The sequence below is a fragment of the Oncorhynchus keta genome, chromosome 35, assembly GCF_023373465.1.
Source record: "Oncorhynchus keta strain PuntledgeMale-10-30-2019 chromosome 35, Oket_V2, whole genome shotgun sequence".
Taxonomy (NCBI): Eukaryota; Metazoa; Chordata; class Actinopteri; order Salmoniformes; family Salmonidae; genus Oncorhynchus; species Oncorhynchus keta.
The window spans coordinates 21,178,709-21,201,477 of record NC_068455.1 but is presented as its reverse complement, the minus strand read 5'-3'; the positions used below and the strand labels follow the sequence as shown (position 1 = coordinate 21,201,477).

Here is a 22,769-nt window from a genome sequence, read left to right as displayed (position 1 = left end):
GAAAATATTTGGCATGGGTCCTCAGATCCTCAAAAGGTTCTACAGCTGCACCATTGAGAGCATCCTGACTGGTTGCATCACTGCCTGGCATGACAACTGCTCTGCCTCTGACCGCAAGGCACTACAGAGGGTAGTGCCTACGGCCCAGTTCATCACTGGGGCCAAGCTACCTGCCATCCAAGACTTCTATACCAGGCGGTGTCAGAGGAAGGCCCTAAAAATTGTCATAGACTCCAGCCACCAAGTCATAGACTGTTCTCTTTGCTGCCGCACAGCAAGCGGTACCGGTGCGCCAAGTCTTGTCCAAGAGGCTTCTAAACAGCTTCTACCCCCAAGCCATAAGACTCCTTAACATCTAATCAAATGGCTACCGAGGCTAGTTGCATTGCCCCCCCCCACCTTTTACACCGCTGCTACTCTCTGTTATTATCTATGCATATCCACTTTAACTCCACCTACATGCACATATTACCTCAACTAACCGGTGCCCCCACACATTGACTCTGTACCGATACCCCCTCTATACATAGTCTCGTTATTTTACTCCTGCTCTTTAATTACTTGTTCCTTTTATTTCTTATTCTTAGTTGCATTTTTTAAAACTTTATTATTGGTTAGGGGCTTGTAAGTAAGCATTTCACTCTAATGTCTACACCTGTTTTATTCAGCGCATGTGACTAATACAATTTCATTTGATTTTTAAATGTTTTACTTAAAAATTGCAGGTTAGTGTTTTTCCATCATGAATCTTGTTCTGGAGGCAGCTCTTTAGTGTGGTCACTAGCTGGCACAGCCACAATGTCATTTGTGGTGGTTAGGCTGTTTTTAAAGCCTAACCCTCACCTTAAACCTTAACCACACATCTTATCATCATGCCTAACCCTATTAAATTAAGACCAAAAGGGTAATTTTTCTATTCATTCATTTTTACCATATAGACCATTTTTACTTTGCAGCTGGGCTATCTAAGGGGAAATAGCTCAGTTCTACCTCCAGTACAAGACTGCTTATAAATTAATGATATGTACCCATTGATTATTGAGTAATATAACTTATAAATGCCTCATGAGCTTAGTCAAATTGTCGTACACCATCATAAGCTTGTTTTACGCCAATGTTTGTAAACAAGCACTGTATAGCCTCACAAACTGTTACAACTATAATTGTAATATAATGGATGGTCAGTCGTAGCTCTGTCTATGAATTTGAGAGTGGTTTAATTTATCCCTCAGCTTTTTGGCGAAACAGTGGCAGGGAAGGAATTCTTATTGTTTCAATCACTGATTGCTGCTTTAATAGTTTGATAGCTATTCAAATAGCTATCCAAATGCCTATCCTAGAATGAATTGTAATTATATGTCATTATAATGCCTATACCCAATATGAAAATTAAACCTACTTGTAAAATGGCAGGTGTCAGTCTTTCTGTTTTTAAGCCTACGTTGGGAGGCCTATAGGTACCTGACCAAATAACTAATCATCCAGAAAGTGCGTAATTGCACTGAAGAAAACCATCACTGATACCATGGCAACGGCTCTAAAAGTCGCGAAGGGGTGCAAAGACACAAATTGTACGCAAGGAAGGCGGGTACTCGGCAATATGAGAATCAAGGAATACGGGGATTGAGGCGACCAGGCGATAACTGCAAACAGTGGCATGGACCCCAGTTTGAATAACGAGGAACATTTTGAGTAACCCATAGAAAGGGGATCTACATGTCTTTAATACGACATATCTAAGCTGCTGCATCAACACAGAGACAACATATTCGTAGAGGGATGAATCTCCTTCCATTCTGTGGAGGCCCCCCATTTGTGTCCGATGGATTTCCCCGTGAACATTGCATTGCTTGGCACCAGCAACTCCACTGCTCCAGACAACACCTCTGGCACGGGTTTAACGCTGGAAATAGTCACCATTGCACCGGTGTTACACAGCTTTTTTACGAAGGCCAGTCGTGGAAACCTTACGGGCGGAGGCGACGAAAACCAACAACACATACCCGTGCAGAGCGCGGAGGGAAACTCGGTCCTCCAGGGCATCACCGTGGCAGCTCAAGCATTGTTGCTCCTGGTTATCTTCCTCCTCTCTAGTTTAGGGAATTCTGCGGTGGTGATTGTCATAATAAAACATCGACAGCTGAGAACCGTTACCAATGCTTTCATCATGTCCCTTTCACTGTCTGATTTCTTGACGGCCGTTCTTTGTTTACCGTTCTCGTTCATGATGCTCTTCAGCAAAGATGGTGTGTGGATGTTTGGAGACCGTTTCTGCGTCGCCAACGGGTTCTTCAACGCATGCTTTGGTATTATTTCCACACTGACAATGACTCTAATTTCCTTTGACCGGTATTATGCCATCGTGAGGCAACCTCAGGAGAAGATAGGCAGGAGGAAGGCCATAACACTGTTGGTGGCAGTGTGGTTAACAGCAGTGTTTTTCTCCATTCCATGGTACCTGGTTATGCGAACATCCAAGGATCTAGTCGTCCATAAAAGGGGCTTCTACCACTGTATGTATGTTTTTCACACTGGTACTTCTAGGGTGGGTACCTCTTACAGTATAGCTTTAATAGTGGTGTGTTATCTCCTTCCGTTTGCGCTCATGTGTTTCTGTCATTATAACATATGTAAGACCGTTAGGTTATCAGAAATAAGGGTGCGGCCGGTGACCACTTACGCGTATTTACTCCGGTTTTATAGTGAGATGAGGACGGCCACGACAGTGCTGATTATGATAGTGTTTATTATCTTCTGCTGGGGCCCCTACTGTCTGATGGGTATCATCACCGCCGTGGGAGATTACTCATTCAACCCTGTCATGGACACCGTGGCAATGTGGATGGCATGGGCAAACGGTGCCATAAACCCGCTCATTTACGCAATTAGAAACCCTAACATATCGATGCTTTTAGGCCGAAGCCGAGAAGAGGGATATAGGACTAGAAACATTTCTGCCTACCTATCTACACAAACCCAAAGCAGGGATGTAAGAACCAGGGCCGACCAAATCAGAGACCGGTACGGTGCAAACAACCGGATGTCTTCCTCCAGCCCAGCGAACAGAGGAGAGGTTGCGATGTGGGCTTGTAAAAACCCCGCGGTGTTCTTCTGTAGGGATGCTCAGCCCGATACTCTGTCCGAACCCACGGTGTCAAAAGTTGAAACTGCAGATACAAGTCTGTGATCGTCCTTTTATTTTCGAGAAACTTGATGAATGTCAAAATGTTGAAGTAATTTAAATATGCCAAAGTTTTTAACAAATGGAGAAATCAGAGGAAAAGTAGACCTAACTGTTAATTAGTGATAAGGGATATAAAAGTCAGTCCTATGAATTGACAACCCGCGTTTGAACACTTTATGCAGTGCCAAGCGCTCTACACACTGATGGAACAGAGTGCACATTTAAAAGCCCAATTTATTTTCAGGCCAATAAAGCAGTGTGATTTATAAAATACTCCAAATTATTAAACATCTCATTTGATTATATGTATTACTTTATGCCTTATCAGATACATGTTTATTGCGCAACCTTTACCACTGTGCGCAGACAGACGTCAGTTCAAAGTCTAGTTTTGATTTACATTTGGTTGCGTTGTTAAGTAATGTGAATTACTTGATTCCACTTTGATTTGAGGCATAGTTTATTGCTATAGTATTAAACTGTCAAAAGTGGCACCCCAAACCACTAAATCCCATTGAACTAACCCAAAGGAAAAACTGGATAATGGCGATCGCTGTTTAATTCAGGCTGATTTGGGATAGTGCATTTGTCCTCATTTATACTGTATTCAGGGTAGAGGTTTAATATGAAATACTGTGAAGAATTCAGTCATTTAAATAAAGTGTGCGCGCGCTATGATTTGATATTCAAGATGTCATGTATGGCTGGCCATAGCGATTTGCTAGAACATGAAACAATGCTATGAAAACACAATTTAAATGTGCCTGTATTAAAAAAGGTGTATTTTGAATACCATACTCATTAGTTTGTCCATTTAAAATGTAATAATTGTATTGCTTGCCATAAGAAGCTGCGAGTTCTCAGAATTTGATTTTATTGGTGAGTTGTTAAATCATATTTGAACTTAAAATGTATAAAATAAATGTTTTGAAGCATCATATATTTATGTATTGTTCCTTATATGTGACACTGCCAATACAGATCCTGACCTAGGACAGGTGGAGTGGTGAAACAGCAGCTAGATGAATTGTTACCAGAGGTTTTATTAGTGACAAAGTCATTATTCACAATGCTTTCTGAATAGTATCCAAATTATTGCAATTCATAGAAGCAGATGTTTCCTCAGAATGTCTTTAAAACATTTCAGAAATCCTTCACTTTCAGACAAGACCAACAGTAAATGAAACCTGTAGAATAGAGACATGGGCACATTGGCCACTCCTTACTATAACTCAGATGAATACCTGTCTTTGTTGCACAGTTTGGAAAACAGGGTTAAATTACTTTAGTCATTCAGCAGATGCTCTTATCCAGAGCGACATACAGTTAGTGCATTCATCTTAAAATAGCTAGGTGAGACAATCATGTCAAGTACATTTTCCCTGCAAAGTATTTTTCAGTGCTAGTGGGGAAAAAGAAAGGGGGAGGGTTGTGAGCATGTTACGATACTTTTCAAAGAGGTAGTGTTTCAGATGTTTTCGAAAGATGGGCAGAGACTCCGCTGTCCTGACTTTAGGGGGAAGCTTGTTCCGCCATTGGGGTTCCAGGACAAAGAGCTTAAGGGGTGGGAGGGCCAAGAGACCAGAAGTGGCGGAACGGAGGGCTTGGGTTGGAATGTTGGGTTTGAGCATAGCCTGAAGTGGGGCATTTCCCCTTGCTGCTCCGAAGGCAAAAAACAGAGTCTTGAAGGTTATGCAAGCTTCAAATGGAAGCCAGTGGTGTGTGCAGAGGAACGTGGTGACATGAGAAAACTAGGGAAGGTTGAACACCATGCGGGTTGCAGCCTTCTGGATAAGTTTCAGGGGTTTGATGGCACAAATGGTGAGCACAGCCAACAGAGTTGCAGTGGTCTAGATTAGAGATGACAAGTGCCTGGATTATGACCTGCGCCGCTTCCTGTGTGAGTGAAGGTCATACTCTAGGAATGATGTAGAGCATGAACCTCCATCACCGATTTGATGTTTGCAGAGAATGACAGGGTGTTTTCCAGGGTCACACCAATGTTCTTTGCACTCTGGGAAAGGGACATCGTGGAGTTGTCAACCGTGAGTGCCACCCGCAAAGAAACGATAGGAGAGACCATGTGACAGAGCCGAGTGACTTGGTGTAAAGAGAAAAGTGGACCTAGATCCAAGCCCTGTGGGACACCAGTAGTGAGAGCATGTGGTGCAGATGCAGATCCTCTCCACGCCACCTGGTCGGTGCGACCTGCCAGGTAGGATGCAATTCAAGAGTGTGCAGAGTCTGAGACGCTCAACCCTGAGAGGGTGGAAAGGAGGATCTGATGGTTAGATCTCAGAGGATGAGAAAAGAGTCAGCTTTGGCAGAGCAGAGAGCGGTCTCAGTTGAGTGAGCTGCCTTGAAGCCTGACTGGTTAGGGTCAAGAAGCTTGTTATGTGAAATAACGAGAGAGTTGGTCAGAGACAGCATGCTCAAGTGTTTTGGAAAGAAAAGGGATACCGGTCTCTAGTTTGACGTCAGAGGCTGTCGAGTGTTGGTTTCTTGCGGGGAGCGTCTCTGGCCATCTTGAAGTCAGAGGGGATGCAGCTAGTGGTCAGGGATGAATTAATGAAGGAAGTGAGAAGGTCTCCAGAGATGGTCTGGAGAAGTGAATGGGGTCAAGTGGGCAGGTTGTTGGGCGGCCGGACATCACTTGTCGCAGGATTTCATCTGGAAAGAGGCGAGAAAGAGGTCAAGGCGTAGGGTAGTTCTGTGGGAGTGGAACTAGTGGACTCAGTAGGCTGAGTGAATGAGGAGCGGATGTAGTCAATCTTTTTTTTAAAGCGGTTGACAAATGTCTGCAGAGAGGGAGGATAATTAAGGAGAGATGAGAAAGTGGAAAAGAGTTTCCCAGGGTTGGAGGCAGAAGATACAAATTTAGAGTGATAGAAGGCAGTTTTAGCAGCAGATAAAGACGGAGATGGTAGATAGAAGGGAGTGGAAGGAGGATAGGTCCTCCGGAGGTTTAATTTCCCTCCATTTCCACTCAACTGCCCACAGCCCTGTTTTGTTAGTGCGCATTGAGTGACTCATCCACGGAGCAAGAGGTGAAGGTTGGGCTGGCCAGGAGGAAAGGGGACAGTGGGAGTCAAAATGAGGCGGAAAGGGAAGAGGGTAGGGTCGAAGAGGCAGAGTCAGGAGAATTTAGCAGAAGGAAGAGCGGATAGAAGAGTAGCGGGAGCAAAGATTGTGGTGGCGCATGACCATCTGCGTAGGTAGGGTCTGAGGGTTGGAGGAGAAAAGGAAACAGAGTATTGATCAGAGATCAGTAGGCGTACAGCCTCTAGTGAAGTTGAGGTCAAGCTGATTATCTGCCTTGTGCGTGTGAGGTGACTGGGAAAGGGTGAGGTGAAAAGGAGTGGAAACAAAGAGGAAAGAAATGTATTTAAGTCAGGCGTCAGGAAGTTAAAGTCACTCAATAGACAGGTGAGAGGGGGAAAGAAAAACTCCACTTATAGGAGAAGTGATTAGCCCTGTGCTACCACCACCACGACCAGTAGCAGTGTTATAAGGTATTCCATGTCTCCATCAGGGTGAGATGAACTCATCTTTATTGGCCGTAGATCGGAAGTACCAAACCCTGCCAGAGACTAAGAATTCCACATGGGTTGTGCTCACAGGGTACACTAACTTAGAAGTGTTACAGCCACTGAGTGGGCAGCGAATGTCAAATCTACCGGAAGAGGAGCAAACTGAAAATGGGACACACATACTTGCCAAAAATACAAAAGATCCAAATAAGATATGAAAATAACTAGGTAAGATACTCAAGTGAGAGAGTGATGTGGAGCCTTCCTCAAACAACTCAACAGACAGTCTGGTTTGGTGACAATACTGCCTCTTACAGCTGCTGCTGAAGAAACAGGGGAGACTGAAGTACTAGCACTAATTGCCTAGCAGAGGTGAAAGACAACAGCAGTGATTGCCTGGCAGAGGTGGGGGAAAAAACACCCCCTGCAATAAAACACACCCACATATTAGTAAAATTGTTAGACAAATAGGCCTGAAACTAATCCAAGTCAACAACAACAGTCACAAGTACTGAGCAAATCAGACAGTTCAAACAGCAATGATTAAGTAGGCTACCAGATAAAAAGACAGCACTTCAATTCCAATTGCTCTAGCAAGATAATACCAAAAGCTACTTATTGAATAAAAAAATATACTTGCTGCTCTTGTAGGAGCTGATGTCCTTCTAAACTATAGATGGCGCACTAAGACTGGGGCCAAGTAATACTCGTTAAATAGTCAGGGAAGACAAGTAAGGCCACTCCCTCTTAAAACACCCAACTATTACCAAGGGTTTTTACACAAATTGGCCTGAAACTATTCCAAGTCCACAATGAGTACAAAGCAATCAGACAGACAATGAATAAGGTCAAAGGTAAACTTGGTAAAAGACAGCACTTCAATTCAATTGCCCTAGGAAGATATTACCAACAGCTACTTATTGAAGACAGTCCGAGAGGAATTACTGGTTTACTGGCTTGCAAACATAACAAAGATTCAACAGATAATTGACATCCAGGTTTATTACTTTAGTCCGTTTCGAAATAGAAAGTTGTTTAAATAATAAAAAAGCTGTATTGAAAGAACCCACATAACTCCATCAGAAATGCTATCACACAGTTGAGGAGGGTGTTGGTAGAAATGTGACCAAAGGTTTTAGAAGGGTTTTACTAATTGGATCTGACTAAATAACTGAAAAGTTTCTGCTGTACATAACATAGTGAGAAGGTGACACGGGAATTGGCACAATACATAATATATACACATATATGACAGTATTGAACACAAATAAAAAATGTATAGGATGCATAGTTTCCAGACTGATATCCACACTGTTTGTCAGGATGGCCAGAAGTAGAGCAATCATTTTTGGTAACACTTTAAATCAAATCAGAGACAATATCCTTTCAAAACTTCAAACTAGGTCCTATACTCTTTTACAATACTGTATATACAGTAAAATATACATTATTTTTTCAACCTATCTTTTGTTGCTGTTTCAATAGATGATTTTCTAAAGGTGAAAGTTAGGGCTCTAATAAAATTACATCTGTGATTTGGTTTTCAATATATCTAAATCAGGTCTTTGTAAAATTGTGATTAAAAAAACAGTATCAAAATGTGTATCTTGTTGTTATGCTTTTGTGCTCAGCTAAAAAACATTATCACTCATACATACTGGATTGTGCTTCAATAGACACTGTTTCTATGCATGAGGTTGACATCTTTCACTATACCCTTAAGGGAGTCTGACTGAACACAATAGCAGGAAAGATTTTACACAAAGGCTAGTACATTCTCCCGATTAAAACAGGAAATGTGTCTCCGCCAGGGTCACTGCGTGTGTGTGTGTGTTATCCCAGGCTTTCCATTCCACTTCCTGGTTATCTTTGCAGACAGGGAGGGTCAAGGAGAGGGTCCTACTCTAGGGCACCAGCCCTATGCTATTAAAGTGCCCCATTCACGACATGAGTAAAACTGTCATTCAGACCACAGCATTTAAAAAATGTTGGTTAACACAAATAGCTTAGAGAGTCACTCCTGATCCATAGTTCATGGTTTTCATTAGGAGGTAATGTCTGTTTCCAGACAGACACAAGCTCTGGGTTATTGTTGCTTGAGTAGCAGTAGAGTAAGTAGAGGTCTGTCCACCACCTTTCATGATCATTTCAGTTCTGTTTTAGTAGTGAGTTCTGTCCACTCCAAAATGAAGGGGCGCTAGGCCCATTCCAAGCCACCAGAGGGCAGCATAGCCTAGCTCTAGTAGGACAAAGGATCTGTCATCAGTTGTTTTAGAGGTTCAGTTTGGTGACTGGCCGCTCCCTGCTGGTCTCAGCTGATGAGTTGACGCGCTTGCGGTTGCGTTTCATCTTGGACAGGTCCTTATCGAACACCTCCCCAGAGCGCAGGGCTGAAACAAGGTCGTCGAACTCACCGTCCTCCTCACAGTTCTCCTTAGCCTTCCTGGACTTGCGCTCCTTCTCCCTCTGCTCCTTCAGCTGAGGAGACAAAACAGGATTGACCAAATGACACACACCTACAGTAGAATATAGTGTGTGACGGATGTATTTGGTGTATTGAGTAAATGAACAGTACAGCACATGCATTTGAGTGTGTGTTGGTCAAGAGTTTTAAAAAACTCTGGTTTGATACCCATTTGTAATATATGTTGCATAATGACTAGGTGGTTAAAAGGTGACCATAGGTGACGATCTCTAGTGTTTTGGTCAGTGATAGACAATCTTAATCTAACCTGTGCTTCCATGCGGGCCCGTCGCTCCTCTTCCTCCTTGCGTCTGCGCATGTTCTCATTCTCCTGCTTGGCCTCTGAGAACGCCTGCAGGAATTGGTCGAAGATTCCGAAGAACTCGTCAGGCTGCATACGAGTTGCATCCTCACCAAAATGCTGCACTGCCTTCAGAAACTGGAGAGAAAACAACATTAGACACCAAATACTTTAAGATGTTCAAACAGCTTTTCCTCTAGATGTAATAAAATGCAATCAATGAGTCACAGGTGATTTCTTTCAGTTACACTGGGGATGAATGTGTGAGACGTGGGTACGCCACCATATCTGGGTTCAAATACTATTTTAAATCATAACTAATACTTTATCTGGGCTTGATTGTGCTTGTCTTGTACATTGGAACCAACACAATAGTCGTAAAAGTGCAAACTCTGCCCACCTGGCACTCCAGGCAGGGTAGGGCAAACTCTGCCCACCTGGCACTCCAGGCAGGGTAGGGCAAACTCTGCCCACCTGGCACTCCAGGCAGGGTAGGGCAAACATTCGGTAATTAAAATATTTCAAATATTATTTGAACTCAGGTCTGCTCCCAACAGGTGGTTTCCTCCTCCCTGCCATTGTAAAGTTGAACTTGACACATAAATAACCGTCATCCACTGCGCATGTATCAAATACATTCCACATGGCACTTCATGAAGGGGAGACCCAGGGGGAACACCATGGCTTTGAAACGGATAGCCTTGACCCATCTCAGTTAAAAATGAACTGCTTATATTCAGAGGTTCCAATGTCTATGCAGGTAGACTGTAACCCTTGAACAGACGTGAATTACTACATCCTCCACATTGAAATACAGTGAAACACAAGGCATACTATTTCCAAGTATATTGGTTGTTTGAAAAGGTGACTTCAAAGCTGCAGTAAGAACACTTAATGTGTGCTACCTACTTGGTTGTGGCCAAGTATAAAGTTACAGGATTTGCCATTTGCTCTGCCCTTATAAATTCTTTAAAGCGACCATATTTTAGTTTTATATCTCCATCAGAGCTCCTAGTAGTGGAGAGAAGCATGAGGAGGAGGGGGCAGACGGACAATGCGGTCCCCAGACCCTGGCCCCCGCCGGTTCTCACCAGCTCCTTGGCCTCGGTCAGAGAATCCTCCACGTCTGAGAAGCTGAAGCTGGCCACGGTGATGAACTGGCTCACCACAGACACAAACTTATCCCCCGAAACCTGAGGAAGACCTCTCTGAAACTCCAGCTCCTATACAGTAGGGAACAGCATTACAGGAGAATTATATGGCTGTCATCAGACAACCCACAACACAAGATTACGATATGATATGACAAGGCAAAACTCCAGGCCATAATCTTTGGAGTTCTGTCAGTGGAAACGTATTGAGAGTCATGAACAGGAGGTAGAGGAGTGTAAGTCCAACTATACTGCCTCTGATACCATGTGTGGCTCCATTAAGGGTAAACCAATAGAAATGGCCACTCACCATTTCCACACTCTTCAGTCCAGAACGCAAGTTGTTGATGTCTTTCTCCAGCTCTGTCATACTGTGGATAAGGGTAAAGGAAAGGGAAGGAAAGGGAGTGAAGAAAGATGAGAGGAGAGGAGGAAAGGGGAAGGGAAAGGGAGGGAGTGGAGAGAGGAGTTTATTGACGTGAAACAATTACAAACCATCTGTGCTCCAACCAAGCCACAACTTAGAGACAGGAAATGTGTGAGGATAAAACCCAACTTCCTTCCTTCTCAGTCAGGAAAGGCATGGATACAGGGTTCACTAGGTTTAACAGAAACTCTAACTTAGATTATCTTTATTTGCGACCTGAATTATTATAATTGTTTTAATGCTGACTGTTACACTATTGCTTTGTTGTGGTACAATAGGAAACACCTTGACATTTTGAGGATTGCAGGGTTCACAGTTCACACTTTCCACATTTCAAGAGGATCACTGAAATATGGGCTATAAGGACAACCTGTGCCTCTGAAAAATCCAGACAATATAAACATGACCTTTGACCCTCTCTGTAAACACGGCATGCAAGGTAATACAAACAGCAATTACGGTCTTTCTACTTAAAGCCAGGCACCATCAATTTGGCTTAGAGAGGAAAAATCAAGAATTACAATGTTTTTGCAAGGGTAATTACACACAGTTTCACATAAATGAGAGCAACTTAGGTTTATGAAACAGCATCTGTGTGTGTGTGTGTGTGTGTGTGTGTGTGTGTGTGTGTGTGTGTGTGTGTGTGTGTGTGTGTGTGTGTGTGTGTGTGTGTGTGTGTGTGTGTGTGTGTGTGTGTGTGTGTGTGTGTGTGTGTGTGTGTGTGTGTGTGTGTGTGTGTGCGTGCGTGCGTGCGTGCGTGCGTGCGTGCGTGCGTGCGTGCGTGCGTGTGTGTGTGTTTGTTGATTCAGTCAGCCTTAGCAGCAGCTCGTACTTGACTTTGGCTGCCTCTGGAACACTCTGAAGCTCTTCCTGGAACACGGCCACTTTGGGATACTTATGCTCCAGGATGGTGATCAGGTAATGCAGCAGAGTGATGTTCCTACAAACACATACCACACATTAGTATTCATATCACACATTAGAATTCACATCACGCATTAGAATTCACATCACACATTAGAATTCACATCACACATTAGAATTCACATCACACATTAGAATTCACATCACACATTAGAATTCACATCACACATTAGAATTCACATCACACATTAGAATTCACATCGCACATTAGAATTCACATCACACATTAGAATTCACATCGCACATTAGAATTCACATCGCACATTAGAATTCACATCACATATTAGAATTCACATTGCACATTAGAATTCACATCACACATTAGAATTCACATCGCACATTAGAATTCACATTGCACATTAGAATTCACATCACACATTAGAATTCACATCGCACATTAGAATTCACATCACACATTAGAATTCACATTGCATATCAGAATTCACATCACACATTAGAATTCACATCACACATTAGAATTCACATCGCACATTAGAATTCACATCGCACATTAGAATTCATATCGCACATTAGAATTCATATCACACTTTAGAATTCATATCACACATTATAATTCATATCAGACTTTAGAATTCATATCGCACACATCATCACACACGACACACATCAATGCTCTTAGTGTGGTGTTATTTGGACAGGTCTATGAACTAAAATGTTTTTAAGTCAATTTTTCCTGTATACATAAAGGATAAATGCTCAAGCCAGAACATTTCTTACTTGTCAATGCTGGACTTGGTGTCAGCAATCTTGTTGAGTGAGGACACTTTGAAGCCATAGGCGTTCCCCCTCTGACCCTTGTTCATGTAGTTACCAAAGGCCAGGACCACCTCCAGAAGCTGCTTGAGGTTGCGACTCTGCAGCACCTCTTTAGATGCCCTGATCAGTGCTGGGGAGAGGAAGAGGACGTTACTGTTATGAGGATAAGACATTGGTTAAATGGCACCCTAGTCCCTATGTAATGCATTACCTTTGACCAGGGACCACAAAATGACACCCTAGTCCCTATGTAATGCATTACCTTTGACCAGGGACCACCAAATGACACCCTAGTCCCTATGTAATGCATTACCTTTGACCAGGGACCACCAAATGACACCCTAGTCCCTATGTAATGCATTACCTTTGACCAGGGACCACCAAATGACACCCTAGTCCCTATGTAATGCATTACCTTTGACCAGGGACCACCAAATGACACCCTAGTCCCTATGTAATGCATTACCTTTGACCAGGGACCACCAAATGACACCCTAGTCCCTATGTAATGCATTACCTTTGACCAGGGACCACCAAATGACACCCTAGTCCCTATGTAATGCATTACCTTTGACCAGGGACCACCAAATGACACCCTAGTCCCTATGTAATGCATTACCTTTGACCAGGGACCACCAAATGACACCCTAGTCCCTATGTAATGCATTACCTTTGACCAGGGACCACCAAATGACACCCTAGTCCCTATGTAATGCATTACCTTTGACCAGGGACCACCAAATGACACCCTAGTCCCTATGTAATGCATTACCTTTGACCAGGGACCACCAAATGACACCCTAGTCCCTATGTAATGCATTACCTTTGACCAGGGACCACCAAATGACACCCTAGTCCCTATGTAATGCATTACCTTTGACCAGGGACCACCAAATGACACCCTAGTCCCTATGTAATGCATTACCTTTGACCAGGGACCACCAAATGACACCCTAGTTCCTATGTAATGCATTACATTTGACCAGGGACCACCAAATGACACCCTAGTCCCTATGTAATGCATTACCTTTGACCAGGGACCACCAAATGACACCCTAGTTCCTATGTAATGCATTAGATTTGACCAGGGACCACCAAATGCCACCCTAGTCCCTATGTAATGCATTACCTTTGACCAGGGACCACCAAATGACACCCTAGTCCCTATGTAATGCATTACCTTTGACCAGGGACCACCAAATGACACCCTAGTCCCTATGTAATGCATTACCTTTGACCAGGGACCACCAAATGACACCCTAGTCCCTATGTAATGCATTACCTTTGAGCGGGGACAACCAAATGGCACCCTAGTCCCTATGTAATGCATTACCTTTGACCAGGGACCACCAAATGGCACACTATTATCTATATAGTGCACTACTTCTTTTAAAGGTAGATCATTTGAGCATGGAACATTGTAGGAAAATCCTACCTTCAACTTTAGGTTTGACTTCGACGATTCTTTCAGCAAATTTCTTTTTGAAGTAGAGAGACTGCAGCCTTGGCTGGTAGTGGTTGATTCTGTATTGTAGAAAGAGGTCCAAATATTATGTTTCAATCAGAATTGACATAGACATTACCCTTCACTGAAACTGTTGTGTAATAGATGGGTTGCCTGACGACGTCACGGAAATTATGCGCACGCATCGATGAGGCATAAGGCCCTGTGTTGTGATTCTGAACAGTCAGATAGCTAGCAACAATGACAAGAAGCTGCCATGTGGAAAATCGTAGGGCGCTTGTTTCAGGTAGTTAGTTGTATATTGTTCTTGATTCTATGTCTTGTTTTAAGGTGTTTTGATTCATGTCACGCCTATGCTAATATGACTCAAATTCAAAATAACCAACAACTGTAACAATGTGTTTGATAGACAACAAGTGCTTACTGTGAAAATGTATTTGTTTTCAATAAACAGTTGGACAAAATATAGTTGACATGTTTTCAATAATAATTTTCTTCACTAGTAGAAAGAGGAGGAAGGGAAGCGCTACTAAGGTACACAATAGTACATTTTGGTAGATAGAAGGTGCTCTTTGCCACTCTCCTTGTCCCTCAGGATTTCCATCATTGTCTCAGCTGTGATGTGTCCTAAATACTCAAATGTAATTCATTGTAAATTCCTAATTGGAAGAGCGAGTGGTTACAACATTAATTTGCCCTCAGCTATGGTTAGACTGTTGTTGTTCATGTTTTGTTGTTCTAGTGTACTATGGAAAATATTGCTTTCTTATTCTTGACACTTCTCCCAGTTATATTTAAGGTTAGAACTACCTTTTAGTCTTCTGATACTTCTAGCTTGGAGTTGTATTTTTATGATAACATAGCGACAGTATTTCACTTTTTAATGTGTATAGTATTGCTTACTAGGTGTGTCTAATCAATTGTGTAACCACTCCCTCTTCCAATTAGGGCTAATTGAAAAGCTGTTTAAAAGAGGACCTTGTATTTGTTTTTTTGTACTCCCTGGCGAAGGCTATGCAGCCGAAACGCATTGGTTTAAAAAAAAAACGTTGTTTCTATTGAACATGCCATACTAATAATGGCATTTTAATTAATTATATGAAGAGTGCCTTGGTCCTCCTTTCTTTTTGAGGAATAATTTTCTTCCTCCAAAGTCCCACCTGTCTATTTGATATGACCTTTCCTAAATGAAGGCTATGAACATTGAATAGAAATACACTTGTTTTGTGGTTTTGTTCAGACATTTGATCAACACAGAGGTTTTGTGACCAGACAACAACAAAAAAATCTACAAAAAAAGAAACGGCCCTTTTTCAGGACCTTGTCTTTCAAAGATAATTCGTAAAAATGTAAATAACTTCCCAGATCTTCATTGTAAAGGGTTTAGACATGCTGCAAGGAGGCATGAGGACTGCAGATGTGGCCAGGGCAATAAATTGCAATGTCAATACTGTGAGACGCCTAAGACAGCGCTACAGGGAGACAGGACGGACAGCTGATCATCCTCGCAGTGTAACACCTGCACAGGATTGGTACATCCGAACATCATACCTGCGAGACAGGTACAGGATGGCAACAACTGCCTGAGTTACACCAGGAATGCACAATCCCTCCATCAGTGCTCAGACTGTCCACAATAGGCTAAGAGAAGCTGGACTGAGGGCGTGTAGGCCTGTTGTAAGGCAGGTCCTCACCAGACATCACCGGCAACAACGTCGCCTATGGGCACAAACCCACTGTCCCTGGACCAGACAGGACTGGCAAAAAGTGCTCTTCACTGACGAGTCACGATTTTGTCTCACCAGGGGTGATGGTCGGATTCGCGTTCATCGTCGAAGGAATGAACGTTACACCGAGGCCTGTACTCTGGAGAAGGATCGATTTGGAGGTGGAGGGTCCGTCATGGTCTGGGGCGGTGTGTCACAGCATCATCAGATTGAGCTTGTTGTCATTGCAGGCAATCTCAGCGCTGTGTGTTACAGGAAAGACATCCTCCTCCCTCATGTGGTACCCTTCCTGCAGGCTCATCCTGACATGGCCCTCCAGCATGACAATGCCACCAGCCATACTGCTTGTTCTGTGCGTGATTTCCTGCAAGACAGGAATGTCAGTATTCTGCCATGGCCAGCGAAGAGCCTGGATCTCAATCCCATTGAGCACGTCTGGGACCTGTTGGATCGGAGAGTGAGGGCTAGGGCCGTTCCCCCCAGAAATGTCCGGGAACTTGCAGGTGCCTCGGTGGAAGTGTGGGGTAACATCTCACAGCAAGAACTGGCAAATCTGGTGCAGTACATGAGGAGGAGATGCACTGCAGTACTTAATGCAGCTGGTGGCCACACCAGATACTGACTGTTACTTTTGACCCCCCTTGTTCAGGGACATATTATTCTATTTCTGGTAGTCACATGTCTGTGGAACTTGTTCAGTTTATGTCTCAGTTGTTGAATCTTGTTATGTTCATGCAAATATTTACACATGTTAAGTTTGCTGAAAATAAACACGGTTGACAGGACGTTTATTTTTTTGCGGAGTTTACATACATCTTTCACAAATGATCTTACTGGATTAAATATTCAACATGAAAAACACATTGAATAAAGAAGCTCCATTCCTGCTCCCTGCCCAAACTCTGTTACCACAGCTTCAATGTTTTCAGGAAGGCAAAACACAAAAGGAGAAACGACTCCAGATCCTGTAAGGAAGTCTCTATTCCCATAGTAAATGGCTTGATACATCATGGAAAAAATGGTGCTGGTACTACACTCACAATGGCACCTGGTCATACGTTTCCTTTCCTATAATCTAGTAATCCAACCTTCATTTGTAACGCAGTAGAGGAATGCCCATTAAAGGACTGCAGAGAGCCCTAGCCCTGGGGTTTCTTTTCCTGCCCTAGCCGAGGATGTCTCCCCAGGGAGGTTTCATATTCACTCATTAACAACAGTTACATGGAGAGTTCAGCTGCTTGCCGCCACCTTTGCACCAGCATCCACCTCAACCACGGACTCAGCCACAGCCTCCCCCTCAATCACAGTCTCAACCACAGCCTCCACCTCAACCACAGTCTCAGCCACAGCCTCCCACTCAGCCACGGCCTCCCCCTCAGCCACGGCCTCCCCCTCAGGCACAGCCTCCCCTACCCCTCAGCCACAGGTTCCCCTACCCCTCAGCCACAGGCTCCCCTACCCCTCAGCCACAGGCTCCCCTACCCCTCAGCCACAGGCTCCCCTACCCCTCAGCCACAGGCTCCCCTACCCCTAGGCCACAGGCTCCCCTACCCCTCAGCCACAGGCTCCCCTACCCCTAGGCCACAGGCTCCCCTACCCCTCGGCCACAGGCTCCCCTACCCCTCAGCCACAGGCTCCCCTACCCCTCAGCCACAGGCTCCCCTACCCCTAGGCCACAGGCTCCCCTACCCCTCAGCCACAGGCTCTCCTACCCCTCAGCCACAGGCTCCCCTACTCCTCAGCCACAGGCTCCCCTACCCCTCAGCCACAGGCTCCCCTACCCCTCAGCAACAGGCTCCCCGACCCCTCAGCCACAGGCTCCCCTACCCCTAGGCCACAGGCTCCCCTACCCCTCAGCCACAGGCTCTCCTACCCCTCAGCCACAGGCTCCCCTACCCCTCAGCCACAGGCTCCCCTACCCCTCAGCCACAGGCTCCCCTACCCCTCAGCCACAGGCTCCCCCGACCCCTCAGCCACAGGCTCTCCTACCCCTCAGCCACAGGCTCCCCTACCCCTAAGCCACAGGCTCCCCTACCCCTCAGCCACAGGATCTCCTACCCCTCAGCCACAGGCTCCCCTACCCCTCAGCCACAGGCTCCCCTACCCCTCAGCCACAGGCTCCCCTACCCCTCAGCCACAGGCTCCCCTACCCCTCAGCCACAGGCTCCCCTACCCCTAGGCCACAGGCTCCCCTACCCCTCAGCCACAGGCTCCCCTACCCCTCAGCCACAGGCTCCCCTACCCCTCAGCCACAGGCTCCCCTACCCCTCAGCCACAGGCTCCCCTACCCCTCAGCCACAGGCTCCCCTACCCCTCAGCCACAGGCTCTCCTACCCCTCAGCCACAGGCTCTCCCTACCCCTCAGCCACAGGCTCCCCTACCCCTCAGCCACAGGCTCCTCTACCCCTCAGCCACAGGCTCCCCTACCCCTAGGCCACAGGCTCCCCTACCCCTCAGCCACAGGCTCTCCTACCCCTCAGCCACAGGCTCTCCTACCCCTCAGCCACAGGCTCCCCCTCAGCTCAGATAGCATGACTCATGGTAAAGAATAATCTAAAGAAATAATCATCTATTTGCTCACTCACATATTATACTTCTAAAACTAGTTTGGGGATGAATTCTCGTATTTATAGTCCATAATGAATTACATGGACAGCACTCCAAAATGTAATACATTTGTTTGACCTACACAGGGAAAAATGCAGGGAATTGCTGTGTATTTTATTCACTAATGAACAATACCAATCGTTCTACTCTCCCCAAGCCCTCACAGTCAGGACCAATGGCCTTCACTGGGAGATCTGGGTCACAGCTTCATGTCTGGCAGTGATGTCCCTCAGCAGTTATAGTAGATATACCAAAGTGATTTGTGTTAAAAGACATTGACATCCAGCTAGCAGGTGTCACTGAGTGTCATGCTGTTTACATATGCTGCTGGTGGTACTGCAATGATCTGTGTCAATTCCTGTTAACAGCAACGTTGATTCAAGACTAACACAGAACGTGTTGTTATAGAAAAAGCCCTGATGAAGACTACATGTTAACAATGAAGAAGCAGTTTTAAAGTCAACATCCATTGTCATCCGAGAGCAGCTGAATATTTTCCAGTTTACCAACAAATAACATGCTGAGGATAGTGTCTAGCACTGCGGAGTTTTTAGCAATTTGGGGTTTTGAAAAGCGCATTACAAGTAAAATGTATTGTTATTATTGGGAATGTGGTGTTACACATTCTAGCAGTACCAAAAGTCATTATACCGAACCAAAGTGCGTACCTGCTCATCTCGTAGAGGAAGCGGTCAGCCTTGGCCATGCGGTCCAGCTCATGCTTGTGCTCCTCCAGGAGATCCACGTCACTCTTCTCTGGGACAAACTTCAGCAGCTGGACAGGAACAGGACAATTATCAAGAGAGAACTTGTACAGCCACACACTAATACCCTTCTCTCCACTGTGATAGCTGATGTGTGATGAGCTTTCTGGCACAAAATGTCAGGTATGGGGAGTTTCACCCCTTACTAACTAAAGAGCTTTGACAATCTGGAAAAGCGCTATAGAAATCAAATCAATTATGAATTATTATCATTGAAAAGACATGCAGAGTTATCACTGAGATGTGGTAATCTTCTGCTGGAAATAAATGGCCTCTGTGCTCTGAATGTAAATTATGTTTAAATGACTCAGACCTAGAACTCGTAGAACTTTGATCATGTTCCATTGAACAGATGGATTAGGTTGGCAGCTGGACACATTTTTCTTCAGAACTCAGAACAGACATGGCAGTCAGGCAGTATTCCCACTAACAGTATTCAGATGCTTTAAAACCTTGCTAAATAACCTCCGCCATCCAGGCCGGCCGGGCCGGGCCCCACCACTACATATGCTCCATTCCGTCACTAGCGCACTCCCTAAGAACACTGCAGACTTTCTTTAATTAGGGCCCTAGATTAAAGCAATAGCAATGAAAAGTCTTATAAAACTCGATTTGCCTTCAATTACTCACATCTATTTGAAAATACTATACTTTTTCACCTAGTCATCGTCATAGTTATGGGGCGATAAAGAACATGAAGGCTCAGTGGTTTTGAGGGCAGGTTATAAGGGGACGAGGAGTTTTACGATTACATGTCATCAGTTAGTCATCATCAAAGCAATCATTGGCTTACAGAATTCTCTGCAATATTGTGATACATTTGACCTGTGTGTTGTACTTCAATCAGAGTAGAAACAGAAAAGGGCTCCCTAAAAAAAGAGAGAGAGAGAGAGGGAGAGAGAGAGAGAGAGTAGGGCTACATGCTGTATCAGAGAGAGAGAGAGAGGGGAGGGCTACATGCTGTATCAGAGAGAGAGAGAGAGAGAGGGGAGGGCTACATGCTGTATGAGAGAGAGAGAGGGGAGGGCTACATGCTGTATCAGAGAGAGAGAGAGGGGGAGGGCTACATGCTGTATCAGAGAGAGAGAGAGAAAAGAGGAGGGCTACATGCTGTATCAGAGAGAGAGAGAGAGAGAGAGAGAGAGGGCTACATGCTGTATCAGAGAGAGAGAGAGATCAGAGAGAGAGAGAGTAGGGCTGGACATGATGTATCAGAGAGAGAGAGAGAGAGAGAGAGGGGAGGGCTACATGCTGTATCAGAGAGAGAGAGGGGAGGGCTACATGCTGTATCAGAGAGAGAGAGAGAGAGAGGGAGGGGAGGGCTACATGCTGTATCAGAGAGAGAGAGAGAGAGAGGGGAGGGCTATATATATATATGCCATTTAGCAGACGCTTTTATCCAAAGCGACTTACAGTCATGTGTGCATACATTCTACGTATGGGTGGTCCCGGGGATCGAACCCACTACCCTGGCGTTACAAGCGCCATGCTCTACCAACTGAGCTACAGAAGGACCGCTACATGATGTATCAGAGAGAGAGAGAGAGAGAGGAGGGTTACATGATGTATCAGAGAGAGAGAGAGAGAGAGAGAGAGGGGAGGGCTACATGATGTATCAGAGAGAGAGAGAGAGAGAGGGGAGGGCTAATGCTGTATCAGAGAGAGACAGCAGTAACCTGGTTCTGGAGGGATAATGCTGTATCAGAGAGAGAGAGTAACCTGAGAGAGAGAGAGAAAGAGAGGGGGGAGGCTGAATGCTGTATCAGAGAGAGAGAGAAGAGGGGAGGGCTGAATGCTGTATCAGAGAGAGAGAGAGAGAGAGAGAGGGGAGGGCTACATGCTGTATCAGAGAGAGAGAGAGAGAGAACCTGTAGGGCTACATGCTGTATCAGAGAGAGAGAGAGAAAAGAGAGAGGGAGGAATCTGTATCAGAGAGAGAGCAGAACCTGGTTCTGGGGAGGGATACATGCTGTATCAGAGAGAGAGAGAGAAAGAGAGAGAGGGAGGGCTGAATGCTGTATCAGAGAGAGAGCGCAGAACCTGGGGAGGGCCAATGCTGTATCAGAGAGAGAGAGAGAACCTGAAAGAGAGAGAGGGATGGCTACATGCTGTATCAGAGAGAGACGAGAGAGAGGGGAGGGCTGAATGCTGTATCAGAGAGAGACAGAGAGAGAGAGAGGGGGATGAATGCTGTATCAGAGAGAGAGAGAGAACCTGAGGAGGGATGAATCTGTATCAGAGAGAGACAGCAGTAACCTGGTTCTGGGAGGGATGAATGCTGTATCAGAGAGAGAGAGAACCTGAGAGAGAGAGAGAGGGGCTACATGCTGTATCAGAGAGAGAGAGAGAGAATCTGATCAGAGAGACAGAGAACCTGGAGAGAGAGAGAGAGAGAGAGGAGGGATGAATCTGTATCATGAGAGAGACAGCAGTAACCTGGTTCTGGGAGGAGGGATGAATCTGTATCAGAGAGAGAGAGCAGTAATGCTGTATCAGAGAGAGAATCTGTAGAGAGAGACAGCAGTAACCTGGTTCTGGAGGGCTACATGCTGTATCAGAGAGAGAGAGAGAGAGAGGTTCTGGAGGGCTACATGCTGTATGAGAGAGAGCAGTAACCTGGTTCTGGAGGGCTGAATCTGTATCAGAGAGAGACAGCAGAAAACCTGGAGAGGGAGGGATGAATGCTGTATCAGAGAGAGAGAGCAGTAACCTGGTTCTGGAGAGGGAGGGAATGCTGTATCAGAGAGAGAGCAGTAAGAGAGAGAGAGAGAGGGATGAATGATGTATCAGAGAGAGAGAGAGAGAGAGAGAGGGGAGGGCTGACATGCTGTATCAGAGAGAGAGCAGAACCTGAGTTCTGGAGGGATACATGCTGTATCAGAGAGAGAGAGAGAGAGAGAAAACCTGGTTCTGGGAGGGCTGAATGCTGTATCAGAGAGAGACAGCAGAACCTGGTATCTGGAGGGATGAATGCTGTATCAGAGAGAGACAGCAGAACCTGGTTCTGGAGGGCTGAATGCTGTATCAGAGAGAGAGAGCAGAACCTGGTTCTGAGGGATGAAGAGGAGAGAGAGTATCAGAGAGAGAGAGAGCAGTAAGGTTCTGAAGAGGGATGAATCTGTATCAGAGAGAGAGAGAGAACCTGGTTCTGGAGGAGATGAATCTGTATCAGAGAGAGAGAGAGAGTAGAGGTTCTGGGAGGGGGCTGAATGCTGTATCAGAGAGAGAGAGAGAAGAGGTTCTGGAGGGATGAATCTGTATCAGAGAGAGAGAGAGTAAGGTTCTGGAGGGAGGGCTGAATGCTGTATCAGAGAGAGACAGAGAAGAGGGGGAGGGCTCATGCTGTATCAGGAGGGAGAATCTGTATCAGAGAGAGACAGAGTAACCTGGTTCTGGAGGGAGAATCTGAGAGGAGAGCTACATGCAGTAACGGAGAGTGAGAGGGGGC

General features: G+C 45.2%; 2 protein-coding genes across 4 annotated transcripts in view; one reads left to right on the top strand and one right to left on the bottom strand.

Moving 5' to 3' along the window:
* Window positions 1–1,049: 1,049 nt before the first annotated feature.
* LOC118368130 (G-protein coupled receptor 135) lies at window positions 1,050–4,124 on the top strand. The gene has a single exon (XM_035751925.2). The coding sequence runs from the start codon at window positions 1,823–1,825 to the stop codon at window positions 3,185–3,187; it is 1,365 nt and encodes a 454-aa protein (XP_035607818.1). The 5' UTR covers window positions 1,050–1,822; the 3' UTR covers window positions 3,188–4,124.
* Window positions 4,125–7,696: 3,572 nt separating this feature from the next.
* Window positions 7,697–22,769, bottom strand: part of daam1a (dishevelled associated activator of morphogenesis 1a) — a 96,042-nt gene continuing 80,969 nt past the window's right edge. For all 3 annotated transcript variants that reach the window (XM_052496684.1, XM_052496683.1, XM_052496685.1), the window contains 8 exons: window positions 19,226–19,332; window positions 14,194–14,282; window positions 12,720–12,888; window positions 11,890–11,997; window positions 10,941–11,001; window positions 10,571–10,702; window positions 9,447–9,617; window positions 7,697–9,192 (listed from right to left, as the gene is read on the bottom strand). In XM_052496684.1, the coding sequence (XP_052352644.1) occupies window positions 8,986–9,192; window positions 9,447–9,617; window positions 10,571–10,702; window positions 10,941–11,001; window positions 11,890–11,997; window positions 12,720–12,888; window positions 14,194–14,282; window positions 19,226–19,332 (1,044 nt within the window). In that variant the 3' untranslated portion in view covers window positions 7,697–8,985. The remainder of the gene's footprint in view (window positions 9,193–9,446; window positions 9,618–10,570; window positions 10,703–10,940; window positions 11,002–11,889; window positions 11,998–12,719; window positions 12,889–14,193; window positions 14,283–19,225; window positions 19,333–22,769) is intronic.

Coding starts and splice junctions, on each gene's coding strand:
- LOC118368130 (XM_035751925.2), top strand. CDS start 1,823: ATGGATTTCCCCGTGAACATTGCATTGCTTGGCACCAGCAACTCCACT.